Raw genomic sequence first — 19,584 nt, forward strand, 5'->3', positions numbered from 1 at the left:
TGCAATCGGCCCAAGGTCGTTCCAGAGTAAATGCAATTTCGCGAAAGTCCGACGCAGTGCTCGTCGATATTTCTCGACGGAATTTCTCGGCTGCGGCGAATCAAGGGGCCAAACTTGTTATAACAATTATTCTGATCGTGGCTAAATAAAAGTTCAGCCTGATGTTCCATTAAAGCCCTCCGCTGCGATCTCACAGTATAAGGATAGCGACGGTGCAGGCAAAGGATTAGCGGTTGCTCAGAGTTAAGTTAGTTCGTGGCGAAAATATTCGGTTAAGGTCTTCCGGGAGAGTGTTTCGGTTGGCTCGAAACGAGGCCAGACTGATCGTGGCCTCTTTAGATTATCAGAGCTTTTTCCTGGCCGTACGCCAACGGTCACCATGGTAACCATCATCTTAAACGCGTACGCTTGGTACACTTGCACCCTCACTTTGTCGTTTCTTTATGGCTACACCGATGTCACTGATTCATCGAATTGGGCTGTCGCCTTCGGCGGCTTGCGGCATTTAGGATCGTTTTCCTTTCCCGGAGATCGAATTGTGTCTCTGTTTCGTCCATCTCAACCGGTACCTGCCGGATAGAGCGTGTCCCAAATCGCGATAGTGTACATCTCGTTACGTTCCAACTGTCCTGTTTCAAAGCAATCCAACGTATCAGACTCAAACGATGGCCAATATCGTTTGTAGATAGCTACGAGATTGCTCAATATACGGTGGAACGTATATGCGACATTTGTTTGAAAAAATACATGTTCATTTTTTCTTTATTCTATCAGTTTTATTGCAATCAACAGCAGCAAAACCACTGTTCAATTTATATGCATACTGCAAATTTATTTATAAATAAATTTTTTTATAAATAAATTCTTAATAAATAGATTTTTTATTTCTCTAGAATTTATTTAATTTTGATGACATATAATAGCTAAAAAATATTTTTGCATATACAAAATTGCTTAATAATCAACAGAATCTAAGTTAGTAAATTTTTTATAAAAATCTTTTCCAAATCGTATTTTGGTGAACTTATTGCTTAGTAATTTTAGACAGTAATGTATATACTTAATTTTTTTATTAGAGAATTCAATCGGTGTGTTTCTATTTGTGTTTGGTTGTATTTTTTTTAATGCTAAAGATTAATCTAATTATATTTATAAAAAAAAGGAAGAATTCTAAATTTCTGAAGTAGTTAATTTGCAATCTCGATTGCATTTGTCTTGTTCTGAGTCCTAAAGATAATTTGTTTCAATTGGATAAAAGAGCTGGCGGTGATCCTCTGGCAATTTGTTCGCCGTCTGATAGGTTGTTTCGTGTACGTTTGGAGTACAAATTAACGTTTTCCAACAGTTCATTCGTACACAACGTTGCGAAAAACTAACTCGGTACGTGCTGTAATCGATACATTACTAGCTACATATCAGTCATCAAACGACAATTGCGGAATAAGAAATAAACATTAATTAATAAATAAATAACGATATTTTCTCCAAAGCAATTTTCGATAAATATTCTTTTTTTGATAAATATAAAAGCTAGATATTACTCTACAATTTAATAAAACAAAAAATAATTTATATGTATTTATTTAAAATATATTAACGCGGTTTATTAATTATATTTGTATACCTTTAAAATATTAATACGGATTCGCATTATTTGATCATATTGTTTTATCTTCACACTTTATTACAATAATTTAAACCAATCGATGTATTCCGCAAGTTGATAATAATGTATTTTATTAATTTCTAAAACCTGAGAAATCATGTTTCACAATTTTATCGTAATTAACATATGTAAATTCAATTTTAACCGTAGTATCTACATATACATTTTAAATTTACAAAAACTACTATGTTACACTATTTAATCGCGGACTAAAATTTGCAGACACATAAGTGCAACGGCGCGAAAGCAGCATTGCACGGTGATGAATGCGGTCCTTTTTTATTCAAGCGTGACATTTAATTACAGCACGGACTCGGCACCAGGTTTATAAAGCTCACAAACGATTCCTCGTACAGGGAAAATGTGTGGAACGTAATTGTAACGTCGTCTACATGAGACGTCAGCGTAAATAATCAGTAATGCTATAATTAAACCAGTCTCTATTTTTAATCCATAGCAATTAATTAGATGATTCTGTTTCTGCTTATATCCTCAAATTAGAGCAATAATGATTCTCATGCAAATTCCGATGTTTGATTCAAAATTACCGCAAAGTGTTGTGGCATCTGCGGTGAACCGCTTGTCAGCGGTAAAACCTAATTATTTTGCTATATTCAAGAAATATATGCATCTGTATTACTGTAGTATAGTATAAACTAATTAATTGACAATTCAATCAAATGCAAAATTATTATTAATCACCAAACAACTGTCCATATTATAGTTATACTTATATTCTAAAATTACTATTAATAAATTATTATTAATAATAATATTTAAGTTTGTGTATGCTACTATACTAAAGATAGTTATACTTTCTTGTAATCCATATTACAAATTTATTTTTATTATTTTTGTTTTCATTATTTGCTTTGGACAAATAAAAAAATATTTAATTGACAATTTGTAAAAAACTAAAGATAATAATGTGTGCAATAATGTAATGTAATAATAATTGTGAGAAGTTGCTTGCAAGTACAGTAGATTTTCCCGATGCTCTCTCAACTCATCAAAACTTCTCGTCTATCTGACTTGTCTCGTTTCTTGTCGACCTATGCACTTTTCTAAGAAGTTATAACTTATTTTATTTGAAAAGACTGTTAAAGAGAAAGAGAGAGGGAGAGAGTGAGCGACACCTGAAGAATCTCGTTTGCTCTTTCGGAAACTTTTACTGTTCCAGGCACTTCTTAGGGGCGCTTTGACTCAACAGAGCGCGGTTATCCTCGTCTGCATGGCAATCGACCGTTATGTTTGCATGCTGCACCCTCATCGCTATCACAAGCACTCTTCTAAAAGGGTAAGCTATTTTGCTGTCTATATTCGCTCATTAACTATTACACTATTAACTACTAATAAACTTTCACATTTACTCGCTTTTTGATACTATAACATAATAACAACAAATTGCCGAGTTTTTAATATAGATAGTCTTTATTGTAAATTACTCACTTAAATATCTATTTTTTGCTTTTAATATTAAATATTTAAATTTCGTATTCAGACAATAATGCGTTGTGCGATTTATCTTTTTCTAAATTTTTATTTTATAGTAAAGTTACATAATCTCTCTAGTTATTGTGTAAGTGTTTAAATAATATGTTTATATTGTTATTTAAAAATCATTTTTTTTAGGTAATATCTGAATGCATTTCCTTAATGAACATTATTTTCGAATTCATTCAAATATCATTATAAAAATAAATACCAATTCCCTATGATTGTTTCAAACCAAATTTCGTATCAATCAATGATGTCACGACTCATTTCAAACGTTTCTTCTGTCTGTAGATTCATTCTCCTGATTATTCTCTCGACTCATTCGATTTATCGACAGCAAATTTGTTCTTGTTAAACACAATATGAAGTGAAATGATTAAATAATTGATTGATTGGAGACAATTGTCATTTCAGGGTAAAATAACTGTTGCTCAATGAAAATAGCAGGTATTAGCAGAACTTGTCCGATTTGTTTGAATTTACAAGAAGATAGAACCCATCATGAGTCGGCTATTGATACGATCATTTCGTTCATGAATTTAATATCAGGATCTTTTACGACATTTGTACCTATTCATGAATTTAAAGAATAAAAATATTTCTCGTTGCAATTACTTTATTCATAAGATACAACATCAGTTATCATTCATCACTTGTAACCATGTGAATTTAAAGGATAAAAATATTTTTCACACATTATATGTTGTCTTTGAAAGTTTAATATCAGCGCAGCTAAAATATTGATATTTCAATGATATGTTTGTAAAACTTCTTTTTTAATATCCTTTACTTATTATATATTACATAGATTTATATGTATATTATTGTATATATACATATACATCACGCAGTACGTAGCCTGCGAGTCATTGAAATAAATAATAAAAAAGATTAAAGCTTAACAGAACAGAGAGTAGAAATTCAAAAAATAATCTCTTATTCTCTCTCTCTCTCTCTCTTCTTTCTTTTTGGAATCTAGAATATCTCATACTACTCAGCGATGAAATAAAAATAATAGCTCGTTTCTATTTTGTTACCATAACGAAAGAGTGTGAAAATCAAATAAGCGCGCACTTCGCGTTGATTTTATAAATGGAATATTATATGTATATACTCTTTATTCTTCTTTATAACTAAAACCCGATATACATTTATACATATATTGTTCATATACATACATTCCCTTTCTGCTAATTCTCTTTTAAATATTTTATATAGAAAAAAATCTATTAAAAAAGTCATTGCAAACTATAAACTGGACATGTTTTATTTGATATATTTTGTAAAGAGTATTGCGTGACAATCACTTTACAGAACTTATTTAAAAATAAAGTTCGTCGAAATTAACTTGTCTGAGCCTGGCGAGAAGCTCCTTAATCTGCTAGATTACCTCGAAAATTTCAGCCTGTCGATTACTGAGAGTTAATATAATCCAGTAATTTTGCATCACCTTCCGCGAATGGCGGCAAAGCACAAAAACGATCGAGCGCTCTAAAGGCAACTTTTGCGTAGCAACTACAAAGTTTGCGAGCGATATTAGTAGGATCCTTCTCTGCGTTCCATAACATGCCTGTGGTTTTACACTATGGTTTGTCGAGGCTAGAACGCGCGTCGGCTTAACCGCAAAAATGAATTTCAGAGATTTAAAAGCACATCAGAATGCAAAGTGTCACCGCGGCCTCTCGGTCGTCTACCACGTATCCTATTATATTCTCACAGTCATAGCAATGAATCGCGTAACCAGGATAAAATCTACGTGTAGTGAAGACATGTATATCGAGAGATACAAAAACATTCGTACGTTTGATTTCCGAAAAATTAAGAAAAATAATATAGAAAATGTAACCCAAATAAAAACAGTCGTGATTAAATCGTTTCAGCCGTTTTCATTAATAGTAGATTTTTCAAGAAAAAAAATAAAAATAAAAATTATTTATATTAAAAAATCAAAAGTGAGAAGAAATGTAAGATTATTCTGGACCGTTCTATATAAGTACCACCAGCGGATTCCACTGCCTTCAAAGAATGTGGTTTTCCAGCACTACCCATATTGGACTTTTTAGCTCGCCTTTCAATATATCTTCCGCCATTCTTATAATTCTCTTTTGTTTCGGAAAATGGGCAATTCGTTGGTCACCTACATTTTACCTTTGTTGTAATCTATCGACCAATAATTTTTACTTACAGATACTTTTCTATATTCTATATAATTTTTATTTACATGATTATTAAATCATGTTATTTTTTTAAAAGCCTTAATTACTATTACATAAAATATTCAGGACTTATTGACGAAAAATTTAAAGATTAATAGATTTGCAACCAATGTCAATAAATATAATATTATTATATTATTTTATCTATAATTTATATTCGCAAAAGCATTTTTTGTTATAAATAGTCAATATATTAATAATATTGCGACATTTTGATTCAATCTTTTCTTCAGAATGGATCATCAAATGCGATTGCACAGTGAAGAACACAATAATAGGATTGTTATTTGCACAATCTCAAAAATGAGAAAGAGAGGGTATAAAAATCAGAGGTAAAAGAAAGACATCCAACGAATCGCTGAGTCGTGTCTTCTATTCATTCCGTAATTTTCCGCCTATCAAACGTTTGGCCGCTCATCAAATTCTGGCAAACCTCGGCTCAGTTTCTTTTTACATTCGATCGATAAAGGCTGTTGCTCTTCAATTTTGATTTCACATTGCTCTTCGTGGTGCCGCATTAGTTCGCAGATATAGCACCACGTTACATCAGCTTTATCCATATTTGGTGCAATATTCAGCCATATACAGCATATATTTAGTTCAAAGTTCGCAGCAACTTGGTCTTTAGCCCTTTGTTTCTGATGTTCACAATGGGTGGCGAATATCAGACCTTACACCATTTACGTGGATCGATAATATCTTCGACAGTATTTTCAGGGATTCTCAACCCAAACTGTATCTCGTAACTTCTATGGATCTTGTAAAATTTAAGATGACGTCTGTATATTTAACATTACTTTATCATTCGTGACTATGATTGTCACTATGTAACTTTTACATAATCGTAATCTATTAAATTTCTTTTCGCAACATTGTTAACATATTATATTAAAAAATCTATATATAATTTAAGAGTAAATAAATATTTAAATAAAATGTTAGGAACACATTGTGATATTGTTTTGTTCTCGATGTACACGACGAAAGCACCTGAAAGCTTTCACGTGCTGATGAATTGTAAATTTTGAAGTTAAACATGAAGAAGAGAAAACTTAAAAGGCAAACTATAAAGCTTGTTCTTGAAAATATATGTCTTAAATTTGTATTTGCATATTAAATTTGCATACGTCATAACACTTGTATTTACTGAATGAAAAAGACAAGAAAATGCATAATTTACTTTTAATATTTAGAATCATATGTTTTAAAATTTGTATACATAATACTCATAGTCGCCATAATCGTATCTATAAAATTTCAATTTTAAAAAATATATTTTATATTTTTAATATTTTTGAATTAAGGAATCACATCTGTGCCAAAAAGAAAAAAAAGACATTGCACAAGGCGTCGGTCCTTACTACTTGGAGAACAGCAAGGTCGAGTGTCATTACATTGATCGTTTTTTTGGGATCAGAACGAGGTTAATCTCGATAATACTTAACACACTGGGTTTGTGCCATAAAAATAGACCGTCGATAAAACTGGTCCGTGAAACTTTCTTTACTTGCTTGGAGGTTTGATCAGATAATCAGGGTGACTTTACTAAAGGTAATGCATCTAAAAATATACTGCAATTAACGTTTTTATAAAAGATTTTTATAAAAGACTTTCAACATTAGAATTTTTTAATTCTTTTAATTAATATAAATGTAATTGGACAGTGTTATAAAATATACAAATTTTAAACTTACATTTAAGATACACATATTCTTGAGAAATGTAACTTTATAATTATGTACACTCTCTCTTCATGTTTTACTTTAATATTTACAATATAATACATTTATATATTAAATTCAAGGCTGTTTGCATACATCTTATTTGATTGGTATTTAAAAAATTACATCACACATGTATTTTTATATTCAATAAAATACAATCGCATTACTTGTTTATCTCACTAATAGATAAATTGGGAGAAAATATCCCTCTGAGATTTTCGATAAAATAAACAGTGCGTGGTAATCGTTTGAGTAAACGTTGCGTGATATACCATGCTATGAAAGGTGAAATGTGTGAGGACAAGCCCGACACTGACCGATAGAAAAACACATAGGCAAACATACATATGCATACATGCGCATATCTATAAAACGTTCGATGTATGGGTGAGAAAGAGTGATCGTTTTTTTTTTGCCTTTGTGTTGACACAGTATTACATGCGGCAGGGCTGCGTGGCAGTGATGTCGACCACTTGGATAGCGAGCGTGGCAATATTCGGGGTTCTGGTGCTCCCCAGAGGTGGTTACTACTTCAACGGGTCTGGCCTCCTTGCCTGCGACCCTTTCTTCGCTAGAGCGTCCCTTAGGTATCGCCACAGTGAATCACCGGTGATAAGCTTAACCGATCTTGCCCGTCGCGTTTTGTACGCCACATCGGTGACCAATTGTGAACAATTACAATTTAATGTCGAGAACGCCGTCGCGCCTTCGATCGTCTTGGGGGAACACCGAGGCGATCAACCGTAAAAGATAGCGATATATCCGCGTTAATGTTCCCTTCCGGTGCTCTTAAAGTTTGATCTAAACCGGTGCTAAATACGAAAGATCGTCTCTTCGAACCATCGTAACGTTTTTATCAACTTGGTAGTTTAGAAACTATCTCGCCGCATTAGTTCAAACAAAATTATTCACGTTATATATCTCGGCTTCTGTTGTTACGAAAATCGAATAAAAAAAGATTGACGCTAATTTAAATGCACTCAAGTTAAAATTTCGCAAAGTGTATTGCAAAGCGTAATAATTATATTAATTTATAGTACAGAAAGTTGAAACGGATGCATCGCAAAACTGATTTTTATTGTAATATAAATATCGATAAACTTCGTGCACGTATCATCAGATTTCGCGCAATCTGCAGCTTGTACGAATATAATTATTGCGTTCGCGTGAGATATCATCTTTGCGGGGCCGCTTTATATTCCCACTTGCGTATGACGCGCTAATTACTGCTTTTCTGAACCGGAAAATGCTCTTTATCGTATCTCCTTTTTCAGGATCCTGGCGTGTTGCTGTTTTTATTTCCCGACGACGATGGTGCTGATGTACTGCTACGGCTCGGCCTTCCACGTTAACAAACTACGCTTGAAAAGAGTAGTCTGTGTTAACACGCCAGAAGTCATTAGCGGCGGCCATATAGAAAGGGTAAGTTTATTCGCTTTGTGAATGAAGTTTAAATCGACAATTCATTGCCAAAGCAGTCGTTCGTTTGGTGATAATTAACGAAACAAATCCCGTGAAATATAAAAGAAAAACATTACATCGACAAGTGATACGGCATGCACAAAGTGTGTTACGCTGCGTGAATCGCAAAACTGACGTTTCGCAAATTAGATATTGTTTTCATGTTTGACAGTTAAAAAGAATATCATACAGATGCAATCTTGGCTTTTTCTTCTTTAAATTACAATTTTATATTAAGTAACTACCAGTATAACAGAAGAGGATATATAATGGAATTACGTCCGTTTTAGAATTAAGTTCACGTTTTATATCAACATTGTCGATACTAAATTGGCTGCTGTGTGCGCGATAGTGGCTGTTGAAGACAGATAATATTGAATAATCTTTACTGGGCACTTTTGAAACTTCGTGTTTTACGCGACTCACTCTGTTCACGTCAAGTTTGTGTTCTCCGGCAAATTACGCAATGAAATTATAAAGCTTGCAAGCAGATATACCGAAGAACTTTATGCAAGAGTTTACGTAAGATTCTCAAGTGCATTCTCGCAAAAGGGCAGCGACTCGTAAACTAGTTTCTAAATCTGTTGAAATTTGTTGAAACACGAAAGATTCACGTACAGCATCTCGCAACGAGTAAACACGAATTTGAGAATAGTTGGCATGACGAAAAATCGACTAATCCTGCCGTATTGATATATCTCTTAAAGCAGACACCAAATACACTCGTTTCGAAGTCACAGAGACGGTATAAATATATCGCAGCGTAAAAATCTCCTTAATGTTGAAGATTTTGAGTGGAATACTGTCAGTTCAAATAAACTATACAGATAAAGCAATGCTAATAAAATCAATTATAATACTGATGGGAATCAAACATCTTGAGATATTGAATATTGATGAACTTGTTGCACGTAATGAATTATTTACCTCAAAACAGGAAGAAGTATCAATTGAAAAATAATACTTTTAATAAACGCTTTATATAATCAAGAACATCACTGATTATACATAAATACAATTATTAACATTTCTTGTAAGCGTACCTACGTAAGAAACCTTACACGAAGAAGTAAAATAATTTTACAAACTTGGAAATATATTATCTGCAGAGTGCTCGATGAGATAACAAAGTTTTCTTCATCTACTCATTAATCGAAATATATACTATATCTTACAGGAAGACACATTGTCTTATCTATGAAATTGGATCTGTCAAATTTTATTTTTTGCTTTATCCAAAAAACCAAAAACGCAATGAACCGATGTGTCCGATCTGCAATGGTTGCATTGCTAGAATCGTAGGAGAAACGACCGCAACCAGCGGATATCCGCGGAAAGACGCGTAACTTCCGATGATAGAGCCCGCATTGGCGGCTCCTTGGATCGGTATCTTCGGCATTACCAGGAGGACAACCGTCCGAAGTAAGATGGATAGCTCCAACGCGGCTAAGCCAGCGTCGCTTGAATTCGCTGTCGCTAGCTGTCGTCTGCGATGCATTGAATTCATCCGCAATAACGAGCTCCTGAGGTCGTCCTCGTTGGCCTAAAGCTATGCGCTAGACATTGAGCGATCGCGACGGCAACACTGGCTCTATCCGCCGATCTACCAATCCCGGAAAATAGTCGCGAAGGCTCAACAATAGTAGAATGCAAACACGAGCTGGCGGGATCCTCCGAATAAATGGAATTTAGAGAATCGCCGTGTATTCAAAGGGAGAATGGTTCAATAAACGAGCGATCGTGAATAATTCGAGAATAATTTGACGACAAGCATCGCAACGTGATAATAATTGGAATGCTAACATTATACGTATATATTTTTTTTAATTTACATTCGATATAACTGCAAAAATGTTTGATAGCTATAAAAGATATAAAAGTTTGAAGAATGCAATATAAAATGTCATATTTTCAGTTTTCAATTTCGCGTAAACAGCGCAAAGCTCTCTGAAGAGTATCAATTTTCTCTGCTAAAGTTATATAGCTCGGATTTGAAAGAAAATTGCACTGATGAAAGATAATACACGCTAATAAGAAACCCTTTAAGATTTTTATTAAATATCTATTTCATAGTTATGATTTTTAGAGTAACAGCAAATGAGAAGTTGCAAAGTAATATTTCCGATGAAAGCGTAACAGGCCAACGCGTACCAAATTAGCGTGAATAAAATAATAGTAACTGCTGCATCGGGAAACGGATTATCGACTTCGCCGCGTTTCTCCATTGAGTCATGCGAGGATTCTTGTGTGACCCGCTTTAAGTAACCCTATTCTAAAAGCTTCCTCTGCTTAATTCCGCTCTAAAAACGAATCTTATGCCTTGGAAATTTTGGCAAGCTACTACGGCACGAGAGCCGGCACTCGTGCTTTTGGCTTTTTCCACCTCAGCCCCCGCGTGACGCCCTCGCGGTCAGACCACTACCAACTTCTTCAGGATGTGCGCCCCAGTTTTCGCGGCAAACAATATTTTTCTTCTTGCGCTCCCGCGTCACCCCCACTCCACGTTTCTCATTCCAGGAAATCGCATTTATCTTGACATTAGCCAGAACTATCCTGCAAAGAAGCCAAAGAGTTCCGACCTTGTTCCCACTGGATGCACTTGCTTATTTCACTCCGTTTTTTTTTTCTCTGCCGTTCGTACTTAACGATCTAGTACCATCGACAAGGGAAAAAATCAAGACCTGCGCCGTGTAGGAAAATTATTTCCTCTAATGTCCTTCTTATGTAAGAGTAACACTTTAAAAATGGTTATCTGTATATAATAAAATTAGCAAAATAAGTTTCCACTTAAAACTTCTTTTCGTAACTTTAGAAATGTACAGATAGCAGTTATTAAAGTTTGTTTTTACACAAAAAAATATTAGAGGAAACAATTTTGCTACCAGCATCCAAAAGATCTTGATTTCTTTCTTTTATTAATAATGTGTCGTTAAATACGAGCAGTAGAACACGGCGCGAAAAAAAATAAAATAATAAAATAGACAATTATATATACATATCATCGAAGATAAGAAATATAGGTTTTAAAACAATTCTAAATTGGGATACTTTTTATTTTGCGTTGATATAAGCGATTCGATACCCCTAAACAAACTTCGGATCCAATAATCCTACTTTAATTTCGTCTGTGCTCAGACTATAGATTCCAGTTTCGACATCGTAAGTCGTCTCACGAGATTCTCTAGAGCGCTGCTGAGAAGTCAAGCGTTTAAGACTCGAGTAAATCGTGAAAATTAAAGGTGCGCCGATTAAGTCAATCAACCTGAGAGAAACTCAAAGAAACTTCTGCCGTTTCTTCCTGACAAACGGTGCGTTTAATGATAAAATCTCAAGACTCAATCTATTTTATGTATCATTTAATCGAAAACATATTAGTGATTCTTTAAGGATTTAAAATTTTAAAGAAATTGGAAGGCACAAAATCTGCCATTATTTTTAACTTTAAATTTTATATCATTGCTATCACATATTATATTGATCTTGCATGCAATATCAAAAGATTACAAATGATGGAATTCCAAATAGAAATTCGTTTTATGAAAAATCGATTTCATCAAACCTATCGTATGGATATATAAAAAGGTAGGTAGGTACGTGCTGAATCGCTTCGTCATTTTCATTTTAATCGTCATTTTCGTTTTAGGTCAAGTCTCTAGGGATTTCAACATTTTTAATGCTAACTAAAAAAACGATATTAGGAATTATTGCTTTACCTAATTTACTGTCGTTGAAGCATTGAAAAATTACCCTTTAGTACCATGAGCGCGCGACGGCTTAATCATTATAAATCATCTCGCTGTGCGATCATTAACCCAGTTCAAGTGACGGTCCTCCTTCTGAAGTAGTCGCATCGGGCACTTTTGCTATGCCGTGCTCGCCAAGAAATTCTGCCCGCACATTTTTTTGTTTTTCAAGTGACTTTTTCTTGCGCACGAATTACGGCACATTAGCTGCATCAATAAATTCTTGACCCGTGTGACACGTCATTATAACAGAGCGATCTACGGTTTGGCTCATCCAAATAGGAAAACTCCCATCAAAATATTCCGCGTCCCGGTTCTCCGCGTGTGCATTATATCGCGCGTTAAAGCGTGTATGTATCCGTTTCCGTACTTCGCAAAATTGTCGGTAATCGGTTGAGAATTCGCGAATCGTTATGCTCCCTCATTCCGCCATCGGCTCGTATTTTCCAAGTAGAACCTCGAGACAAAGTGGGTTAAGTGCGCGAGCATGATGGCAGAGCGGGGGGAATTACAGGATGAAGGCGGGTAAATCTTTCTCTCTTCCTGGCCCCCCCCGACGACGAGTCACGACGACGGTCAGAAACCACTTCCCGTGGGCGGCGTTCATGCTTTATGTCATGGTCAACGTCCGTCGACGGCATGCGAGTCTATGATATTAATGAATGAGCCGAATCGATTATTCTGACGAGCGATATTAATGTTCTGAAATTACTGATTACTAGTCGGGACTAGGTGCTTTACGCTGTTTGAATGAATTATTGCAATTGTTAGAGTTCGAAATTTATTCGTTTGAAAATTATGGAACATTGAGACCTCCTTGACATGATGCAATTCAGGAGAATTCAGCGTTGAAACTATTGCATCTCTTGCGTCGCACGGATTGCAAAGTACCGTTATAAAAAAAGAAAAAATGTAAAAAGGTAAAGAAATATTATACTAGACATCATCTCTCATGTACTGCACGTTTTGTAGCAAGCAGAGCAAGCTTCAGCTTTTTTTAGGTTCGTAATATTTCTAGATTACTACTGCTACGGTAATAATGTTGGAAAAGGAATTTGCTGCTTTTGTCATGAAGTAGTAATAATATTTTTATTAACATGTATTTATTATAGTGATAACGAACAGATATCAAAGAAAATCTTGTTTATATGTAGAATAGCTGTATACATGATACTACATTTTTTCATGTTAATATAATTAATACAAATCTTTATATGTCTAACTTAAAACAAAATAATATATTGTTCTAATAAAATAGTTTAATAATTGATTAAATAAATAATTTTACTAATAAAATTTTAATTATTATAAAAGGCCAATCTTAGTATAAAGAAATTTATTTACAAATATAAAAAATTAGCCTGCTCCATATAATTTTAGAACAGTAACTCGAGCATGCTTTCATACTTAAATTTCATATTTGCTAACGGGAGTAAATCTTCATTAAAATGAAATAGAACTCATTCTGTACTACATTCTATTTTTATTTTGCGCGAAACATCTCTGCGACCCATTTTTCTGATATCAACAACTTTTTAACACTGTTTAAACTTTTAAAATCAAGCTCTTTATACCGCCGTATCATTAGCTCACAGTTTATTAGATTCTTTTCTTCTGTCTTTCGTATCATTTCCATCAATTGACAAAATATGAAACAAATCATTTGTTTTTCAAGAAGAATGGTGACCAATATGCATTACAGTTAATGGAAAAACGACTTCGTAGAAAACGGTTTATTTGTAAGTAACTTGCTGTTCACTCGTGCCTATATATCGTCTGCCCCCTTCGTTTTTCGCGATATATAATCTCTATGTAGGTCAATGGATGCGGGAATGTCTTCTAAAGGTATTCTCCAACAACGTGTGAGAGATTTTCTGTACGAAAGGAAGAAAAGGAGAACAATACCCCACTTATTCAAGAGGGATAAAAACGAAGGGCGTCGTGTTTGGATTTGTCAACAAGCACTAAGACAAATGCATTTAATTAATCAGCAGATTTGCTTTTAATAAGTATTATAAGTAAAATAATTGTATCCTATCGAAATATATAATACATCAATGTGCGTATCGGCTGTGTCATAAATTTTTCTGACATTTCATATAGATATTATGAGTTAAAAAAAACAAGAGTCGCGTTAATGACGAAATTTACATTACTCAGCATTCTATAGATATATTTATAACAATGACATTATTGCATGCTTGTCTCGTGCTCGTGTCTATCACGTTGCATCTATCACCCTACTTTTATGACGACACTATCGATAACATTCTCCAATAACTCCTTATATGTTACAACTTTCTTACATGCGCAAAGTTCTTATATTCTAGACGTTATTGGATATCTTCCAATTCTCAAACCAACATGCCGCAGTTCTCTTGGGATGCACGGCTGCGAAAGAACAAAATTTCATCGATGATAGGTTGGGAGTTAAAACCGGAAGAAAATAACTACAGCAGAAACAAACTAATCTGCTATCTTATTGGGGAGATATTCTTAAATTTCTTCTCTAACTAAGACTTTCTAAATAAGGCTTTCAGAAAGAGCAGAAAAACAATGAAAAGAAATGAAAAAGATTGTAGCAATTTATAAATAATCCATCATATAAATGTTAACTAATTTAATCACACATTTTTAATATATATTATATATCACACACATACATCTTTCTTATAGAAAAAGATTACTGTCCCATATTAATTATTTTTGGACCTCTTCAAAGCACTTCAATAACAGACATAACCATTTACTTCAATCAGAATCGAATCATCACGGGGTACTATAGTTGAGTGCAAAGTCGAGGACTGTATATCAAAAGCGTCCAATAGTTTCAACAGCTATTTTGCCGTAATAAAAAGGTACACAATTGGATGAAATTACTGTTTGACTGAGCGTTAAAGAGAACCATTAATGTAACACGTATCACACTATTCGACGACGGAAGTACGATAGATAAAGTACCATTTTAATGGAATAATAGAATAATTATATAGAGATTTGAAGTACAGGCAATTTAAAAACTATTTGAACTACTAAAATAAATTTATATATCAAAAAATTTATATATATTAAGAAAGTTGTCTCTTTTTGAAGTTCAACGTTTAAGTAAGATTACAGATTTCAACGGTGATTAGTAGTAATTGATCTTCGATTCGGATAAGAAAAAAAATTACGTAAAGAATTAAAACGTTGGATAATGTCCAGATCACGTTGTCGAATCTAACAGGTCACTTGAAATTCACGAGGATATCATACGGTCACCGAGCATTCAAAGAGCTCTAAAGCCGCCTTCAATTTTTCTTTTATTTTACACGTTCTTCTCGTGCCTCATCTTGCTCCTACTTATCGCGAGATAACGAGGTGGAACGAGTCAGATGAGGAATCGAATGGGTTCGAGACTCCAGATTGAATCCATGGATTTCCGTGTTGAAGATCATCCGGATGATTTTCTGCGCTTTCTCTTCGTCTACCTCAATACCACATTAATTAATGCTTCATTTTTATTTTTATTCGCGTGTTATCAATGTATAATATTTGAAATAAGATACGTGCACCTTTTTCATCACCTACTACACACCCTACTCTAAAAACGGATTTACCAAGAATATATGTAATAAAGCAAAAAATACAAATAAATTGTTCAACTTATATTTTAATAATATACAAGTTCTTTTAATTAGAACATCTTTCAACCAATCCTTAGTAAAATGCAGGTACTTAAAATAAGTAAAAATTATTTGTTATTATTAATAAAAAATATAAAAATAAAAAAAAGAAATTATATCAATGATGAAAAAATTCTTCACATTTACATCTCACGTTTTGTTGAATAGATACTATATATTCATAGCAAATACGTAATCGTTTTATCCCAAGCGATAGATGAAAGAATCACTTAAGATATTTGCCACGAGGGAGAATTCACGAAAGTATTATCGATGCGAGACGCTTTGGGACACATTTTAATGTACCGGAAGAAAATCGTTTTATATATTACAGCAACTTGAAATACGCATACAATTCGATTAAATGTATTATTTTGTCTTGGCAAAGCTTAATTTATTCTAGAAAAATATCAATCTATTAGAATTTATTTATTAATTTAAGTACACTAAATTTTTATTGTTTATGTTTGTGTCTTCAATATATTTATTTGCATGTCAGATATACAATTTAAAAAAATATAATTTTTAAAAATCACTTAGCAGATTAGATGTTTCTAGCAGCAGAACAATTTAGTGACAAAATATAAAGCGATTTTTAGTTTTCCAAAGAGTAAATAAAAAGTACCAAAAGTTCCTGTTATAAATTACGGCACATGTTTCCTCCAGTGTGGACAAGATAGATTTTTGCAAGGAAATTGCACCTAAGAGAGGATTTTATAATCCTTATGTCAAGGTGCCAGTTCTTGTGTTCGCGGTGGAAAAGCATTTTCTACTTAAAATCCTTTTTCCGAGAGGCAGCGTGCGCCGTAACCAACAGCAATAATGTCTTTTGGAGCGGCGTTTATGAGACTTTATTTATTTATTTTTTTTTTCGCGGTAGAGGGATCCTCGGCAGTGAGAATTCGTGTGTAACCACCGAGACTCTAGTGGAACGATAAGAGCGACGGCGCGTGTGAGCAACCAACTTACTTCCATCACACTAGAACAGCGGAAAAAAAAACAAGTGTGCCAGAGTCCTTTTTATTATTAGTTCTATCTGTTCGCATCCACGTCGTTTACTTGTAATTTAAGTGCAATTTACGCGAAAATGCCTCGTGAGTTTCACTGTCGCGAATATTTATGCGAAACTTCGTGTGAAAAGGACTTCAACGAAAACGTGCTCATTTCCGACAGAAAATATCACCACAACGGTGGTGTCATGTAAATAAACTTAATAGAGACAAAATGTTCACGAAGGCTCAAAGTAGCAATATAGTTTTAGAAAATTAAATTAATGACACATGACAGAACATTTGCGAGTGAATTTTCAGACGCTACATTTATGATCTAGTTAATAAATAAAACGTTTTTAATGAATATTCTTTATCGTTACTCTGAATCCAAAATTATTTAACCAAAGTAGATTCTACTTTTACCGAAAGTATATTTTCGTGAGCGAGAAAAATTCTTATTATAACGGTACTCTCTACAAAAAGGAAAGAAAGTTGAAAGGTGCGGCGAGCTGTGCATTTGTAAAGTTTACTACCGCTAAACTACTGGCGCAAGATTAAATGCTCATGTACCAACAATATGTAACCTGATGTAGAAACATTATTTCACACTGCGGAGGAGATTGAACGTTATTAAACATACGATACCCATTAACGTGTATTTAATTATCAAGTGTAATTATTTCCTACACGCCCTCGATTTAACGACTAAAAATTTTACATATGTAACGCATCATCTATATGCATCACTATATAATACAGTCAAAATTAGATTATTATTGGAAAGTAGTATCGGCGAAATAAACGTAATTAAAGCCATTTTATATGTAAATATGATTCTTATTCGAAATTTGAGTTTTATTAGATGATAGTTTCAAAAATGGACTATTAACTCTTGTTCAATAATATGTTATATATATAACACATTAAAATATTTAATATTATATTTTTTCTTCCCTTTACATATAAAAAATTTACATGAGCTATATATATCACGTTAAAAAATTTAGGATAGTATATATTCTATTTATAGTTTTGTGCGCTGCGTCTAAAAAAGTGGGCTTTACAATTGTGTAAAATATTTTCAAAAATAATTTTGTTTAAGAAGATTAAACAACATGCAAGCACTTTGATACGTACTTAATCCCATTTAACGCACGCTCACATATCACACAGATTGCTCCGAAATAGTGTAACACCTTGCATAATTACGATGGAAACAATGTCTGCATTGTTGTAAATGCGCGCATTCTGCAAATGGCATCTAGAGAGATATATAAATTTAACAGTGCACACTATGCAGAGTTACATCGCCAGTTATAATACGATTATTCCTAGAACGATAAACCGCATTAAAAGCTTATTTATTTTATTGTAATTGTTTGCTTGGGACTATAACAAATTTTTAATTTCTTACATATGTTTCTCCTATACATTACAATAATACAAATTTGCCTATACTGTATTACAAAACTTGCAACTTATTATTTTAGAATCGGCGTACAAAAGAAAATTGAATCAACATATAAAAAAGAATTAAAGCGCGATTTTATTCCGAGATGCAAAGTAACATATTTTATAATTTACACATTATTTAAAAAAAAACATACAATATTTTAATAATTTATCATATGTTTTACATGTTATTATATGGAATATATCATATCATTAATGTTAAAATGTGTATTAGGTCTTTGAAATCTTATAAATTATAACACAGCAAACGTAGGCGTGTGTTTTACTGAATTTTAATGTGTGGGAGCTAACTTTAACACGCGCCAAGCGTAGCCAGTTTTCTGTCCGTTCGACAAATCATTTTCTTTGACCGCATGGAATTCAAAGACTTTCAATTTTTTTAAACTACTGTGCAACAATAATAGATAATTTCCACATTCCCGGAAAGTCGTAGATTCAAAATGCATAACGTTAAAAAATATAGATCGATAAAACTGTTCTAACAACAAATTTGATTCAAAGTATAAAAACATTTGGAATATATTGTACGATATTATTATCGAAAGCTCTGCAATGAGCGTTTCGTATTTATATAGCCTATCTACAACAGATAAGTTAATCTACTTAAGGTTATAACTTAAAATCAAATTTTAAAAGATTCGTGCTTTCGCAGAATAATATCGAGGGGTATTCTTCGTCCTCTTTAGATGGATAAAAATTTCTCAGATAAATACTTAGCATCAGCGCGACGATGAAAATTAAACGAGAAAATTAGATGAGAATTTTTCATTCTCCTAAAAGTTATTATTTTGCGTAACTTGTATCGCAGAATCCGTGAGAAGAGAAACTCGGAAATGTCCTTAAGATATGTATATATCGAAATAGGAAAGGCAGGATTATATTAACAGAGTTGCATTCATTTGCACAATTCGTGCTGAATAGTCCGATTCCGAGTTTTGAAAGCTCGAGGCGAAGATTCTTATTCCATCGGGGAGGGGGGAGGGGAACGAAAGTTCTATTGCGTTATAACAGTGCGATGGTTAATATACAGTGAAAGTTTAACGAGTTATAAGCTCAACAATAGTCGCGATACGGGACGGCACATGTGCGAGATAGATGCCAGGTTAAAGAGACTACCGAGATTTCCTGGCTGCTAAAGTTAGGACGA

The 19,584-nt window shown here is 33.5% G+C and overlaps 2 protein-coding genes across 6 annotated transcripts in view; one reads left to right on the forward strand and one right to left on the reverse strand.

The window, feature by feature from the left end:
- Nucleotides 1-19,584, reverse strand: part of LOC105833559 (prominin-1-A) — a 90,291-nt gene that overhangs the window by 56,951 nt on the left and 13,756 nt on the right. The window lies entirely within an intron of this gene.
- LOC105833560 (trace amine-associated receptor 9) overlaps nt 1-19,584 on the forward strand; it is a 39,037-nt gene that overhangs the window by 7,726 nt on the left and 11,727 nt on the right. For 2 of the 3 annotated variants that reach the window (XM_028192033.2, XM_012675390.3), the window contains exons 4-6: nt 2,847-2,963; nt 7,536-7,690; nt 8,378-8,525. In XM_028192033.2, the coding sequence (XP_028047834.1) occupies nt 2,847-2,963; nt 7,536-7,690; nt 8,378-8,525 (420 nt within the window). The remainder of the gene's footprint in view (nt 1-2,846; nt 2,964-7,535; nt 7,691-8,377; nt 8,526-19,584) is intronic. The other variant, XM_028192034.2, reaches the window with a different exon arrangement.

The sequence above is a fragment of the Monomorium pharaonis genome, chromosome 1 (assembly GCF_013373865.1).
Source record: "Monomorium pharaonis isolate MP-MQ-018 chromosome 1, ASM1337386v2, whole genome shotgun sequence".
Lineage (NCBI taxonomy): Eukaryota > Metazoa > Arthropoda > Insecta > Hymenoptera > Formicidae > Monomorium > Monomorium pharaonis.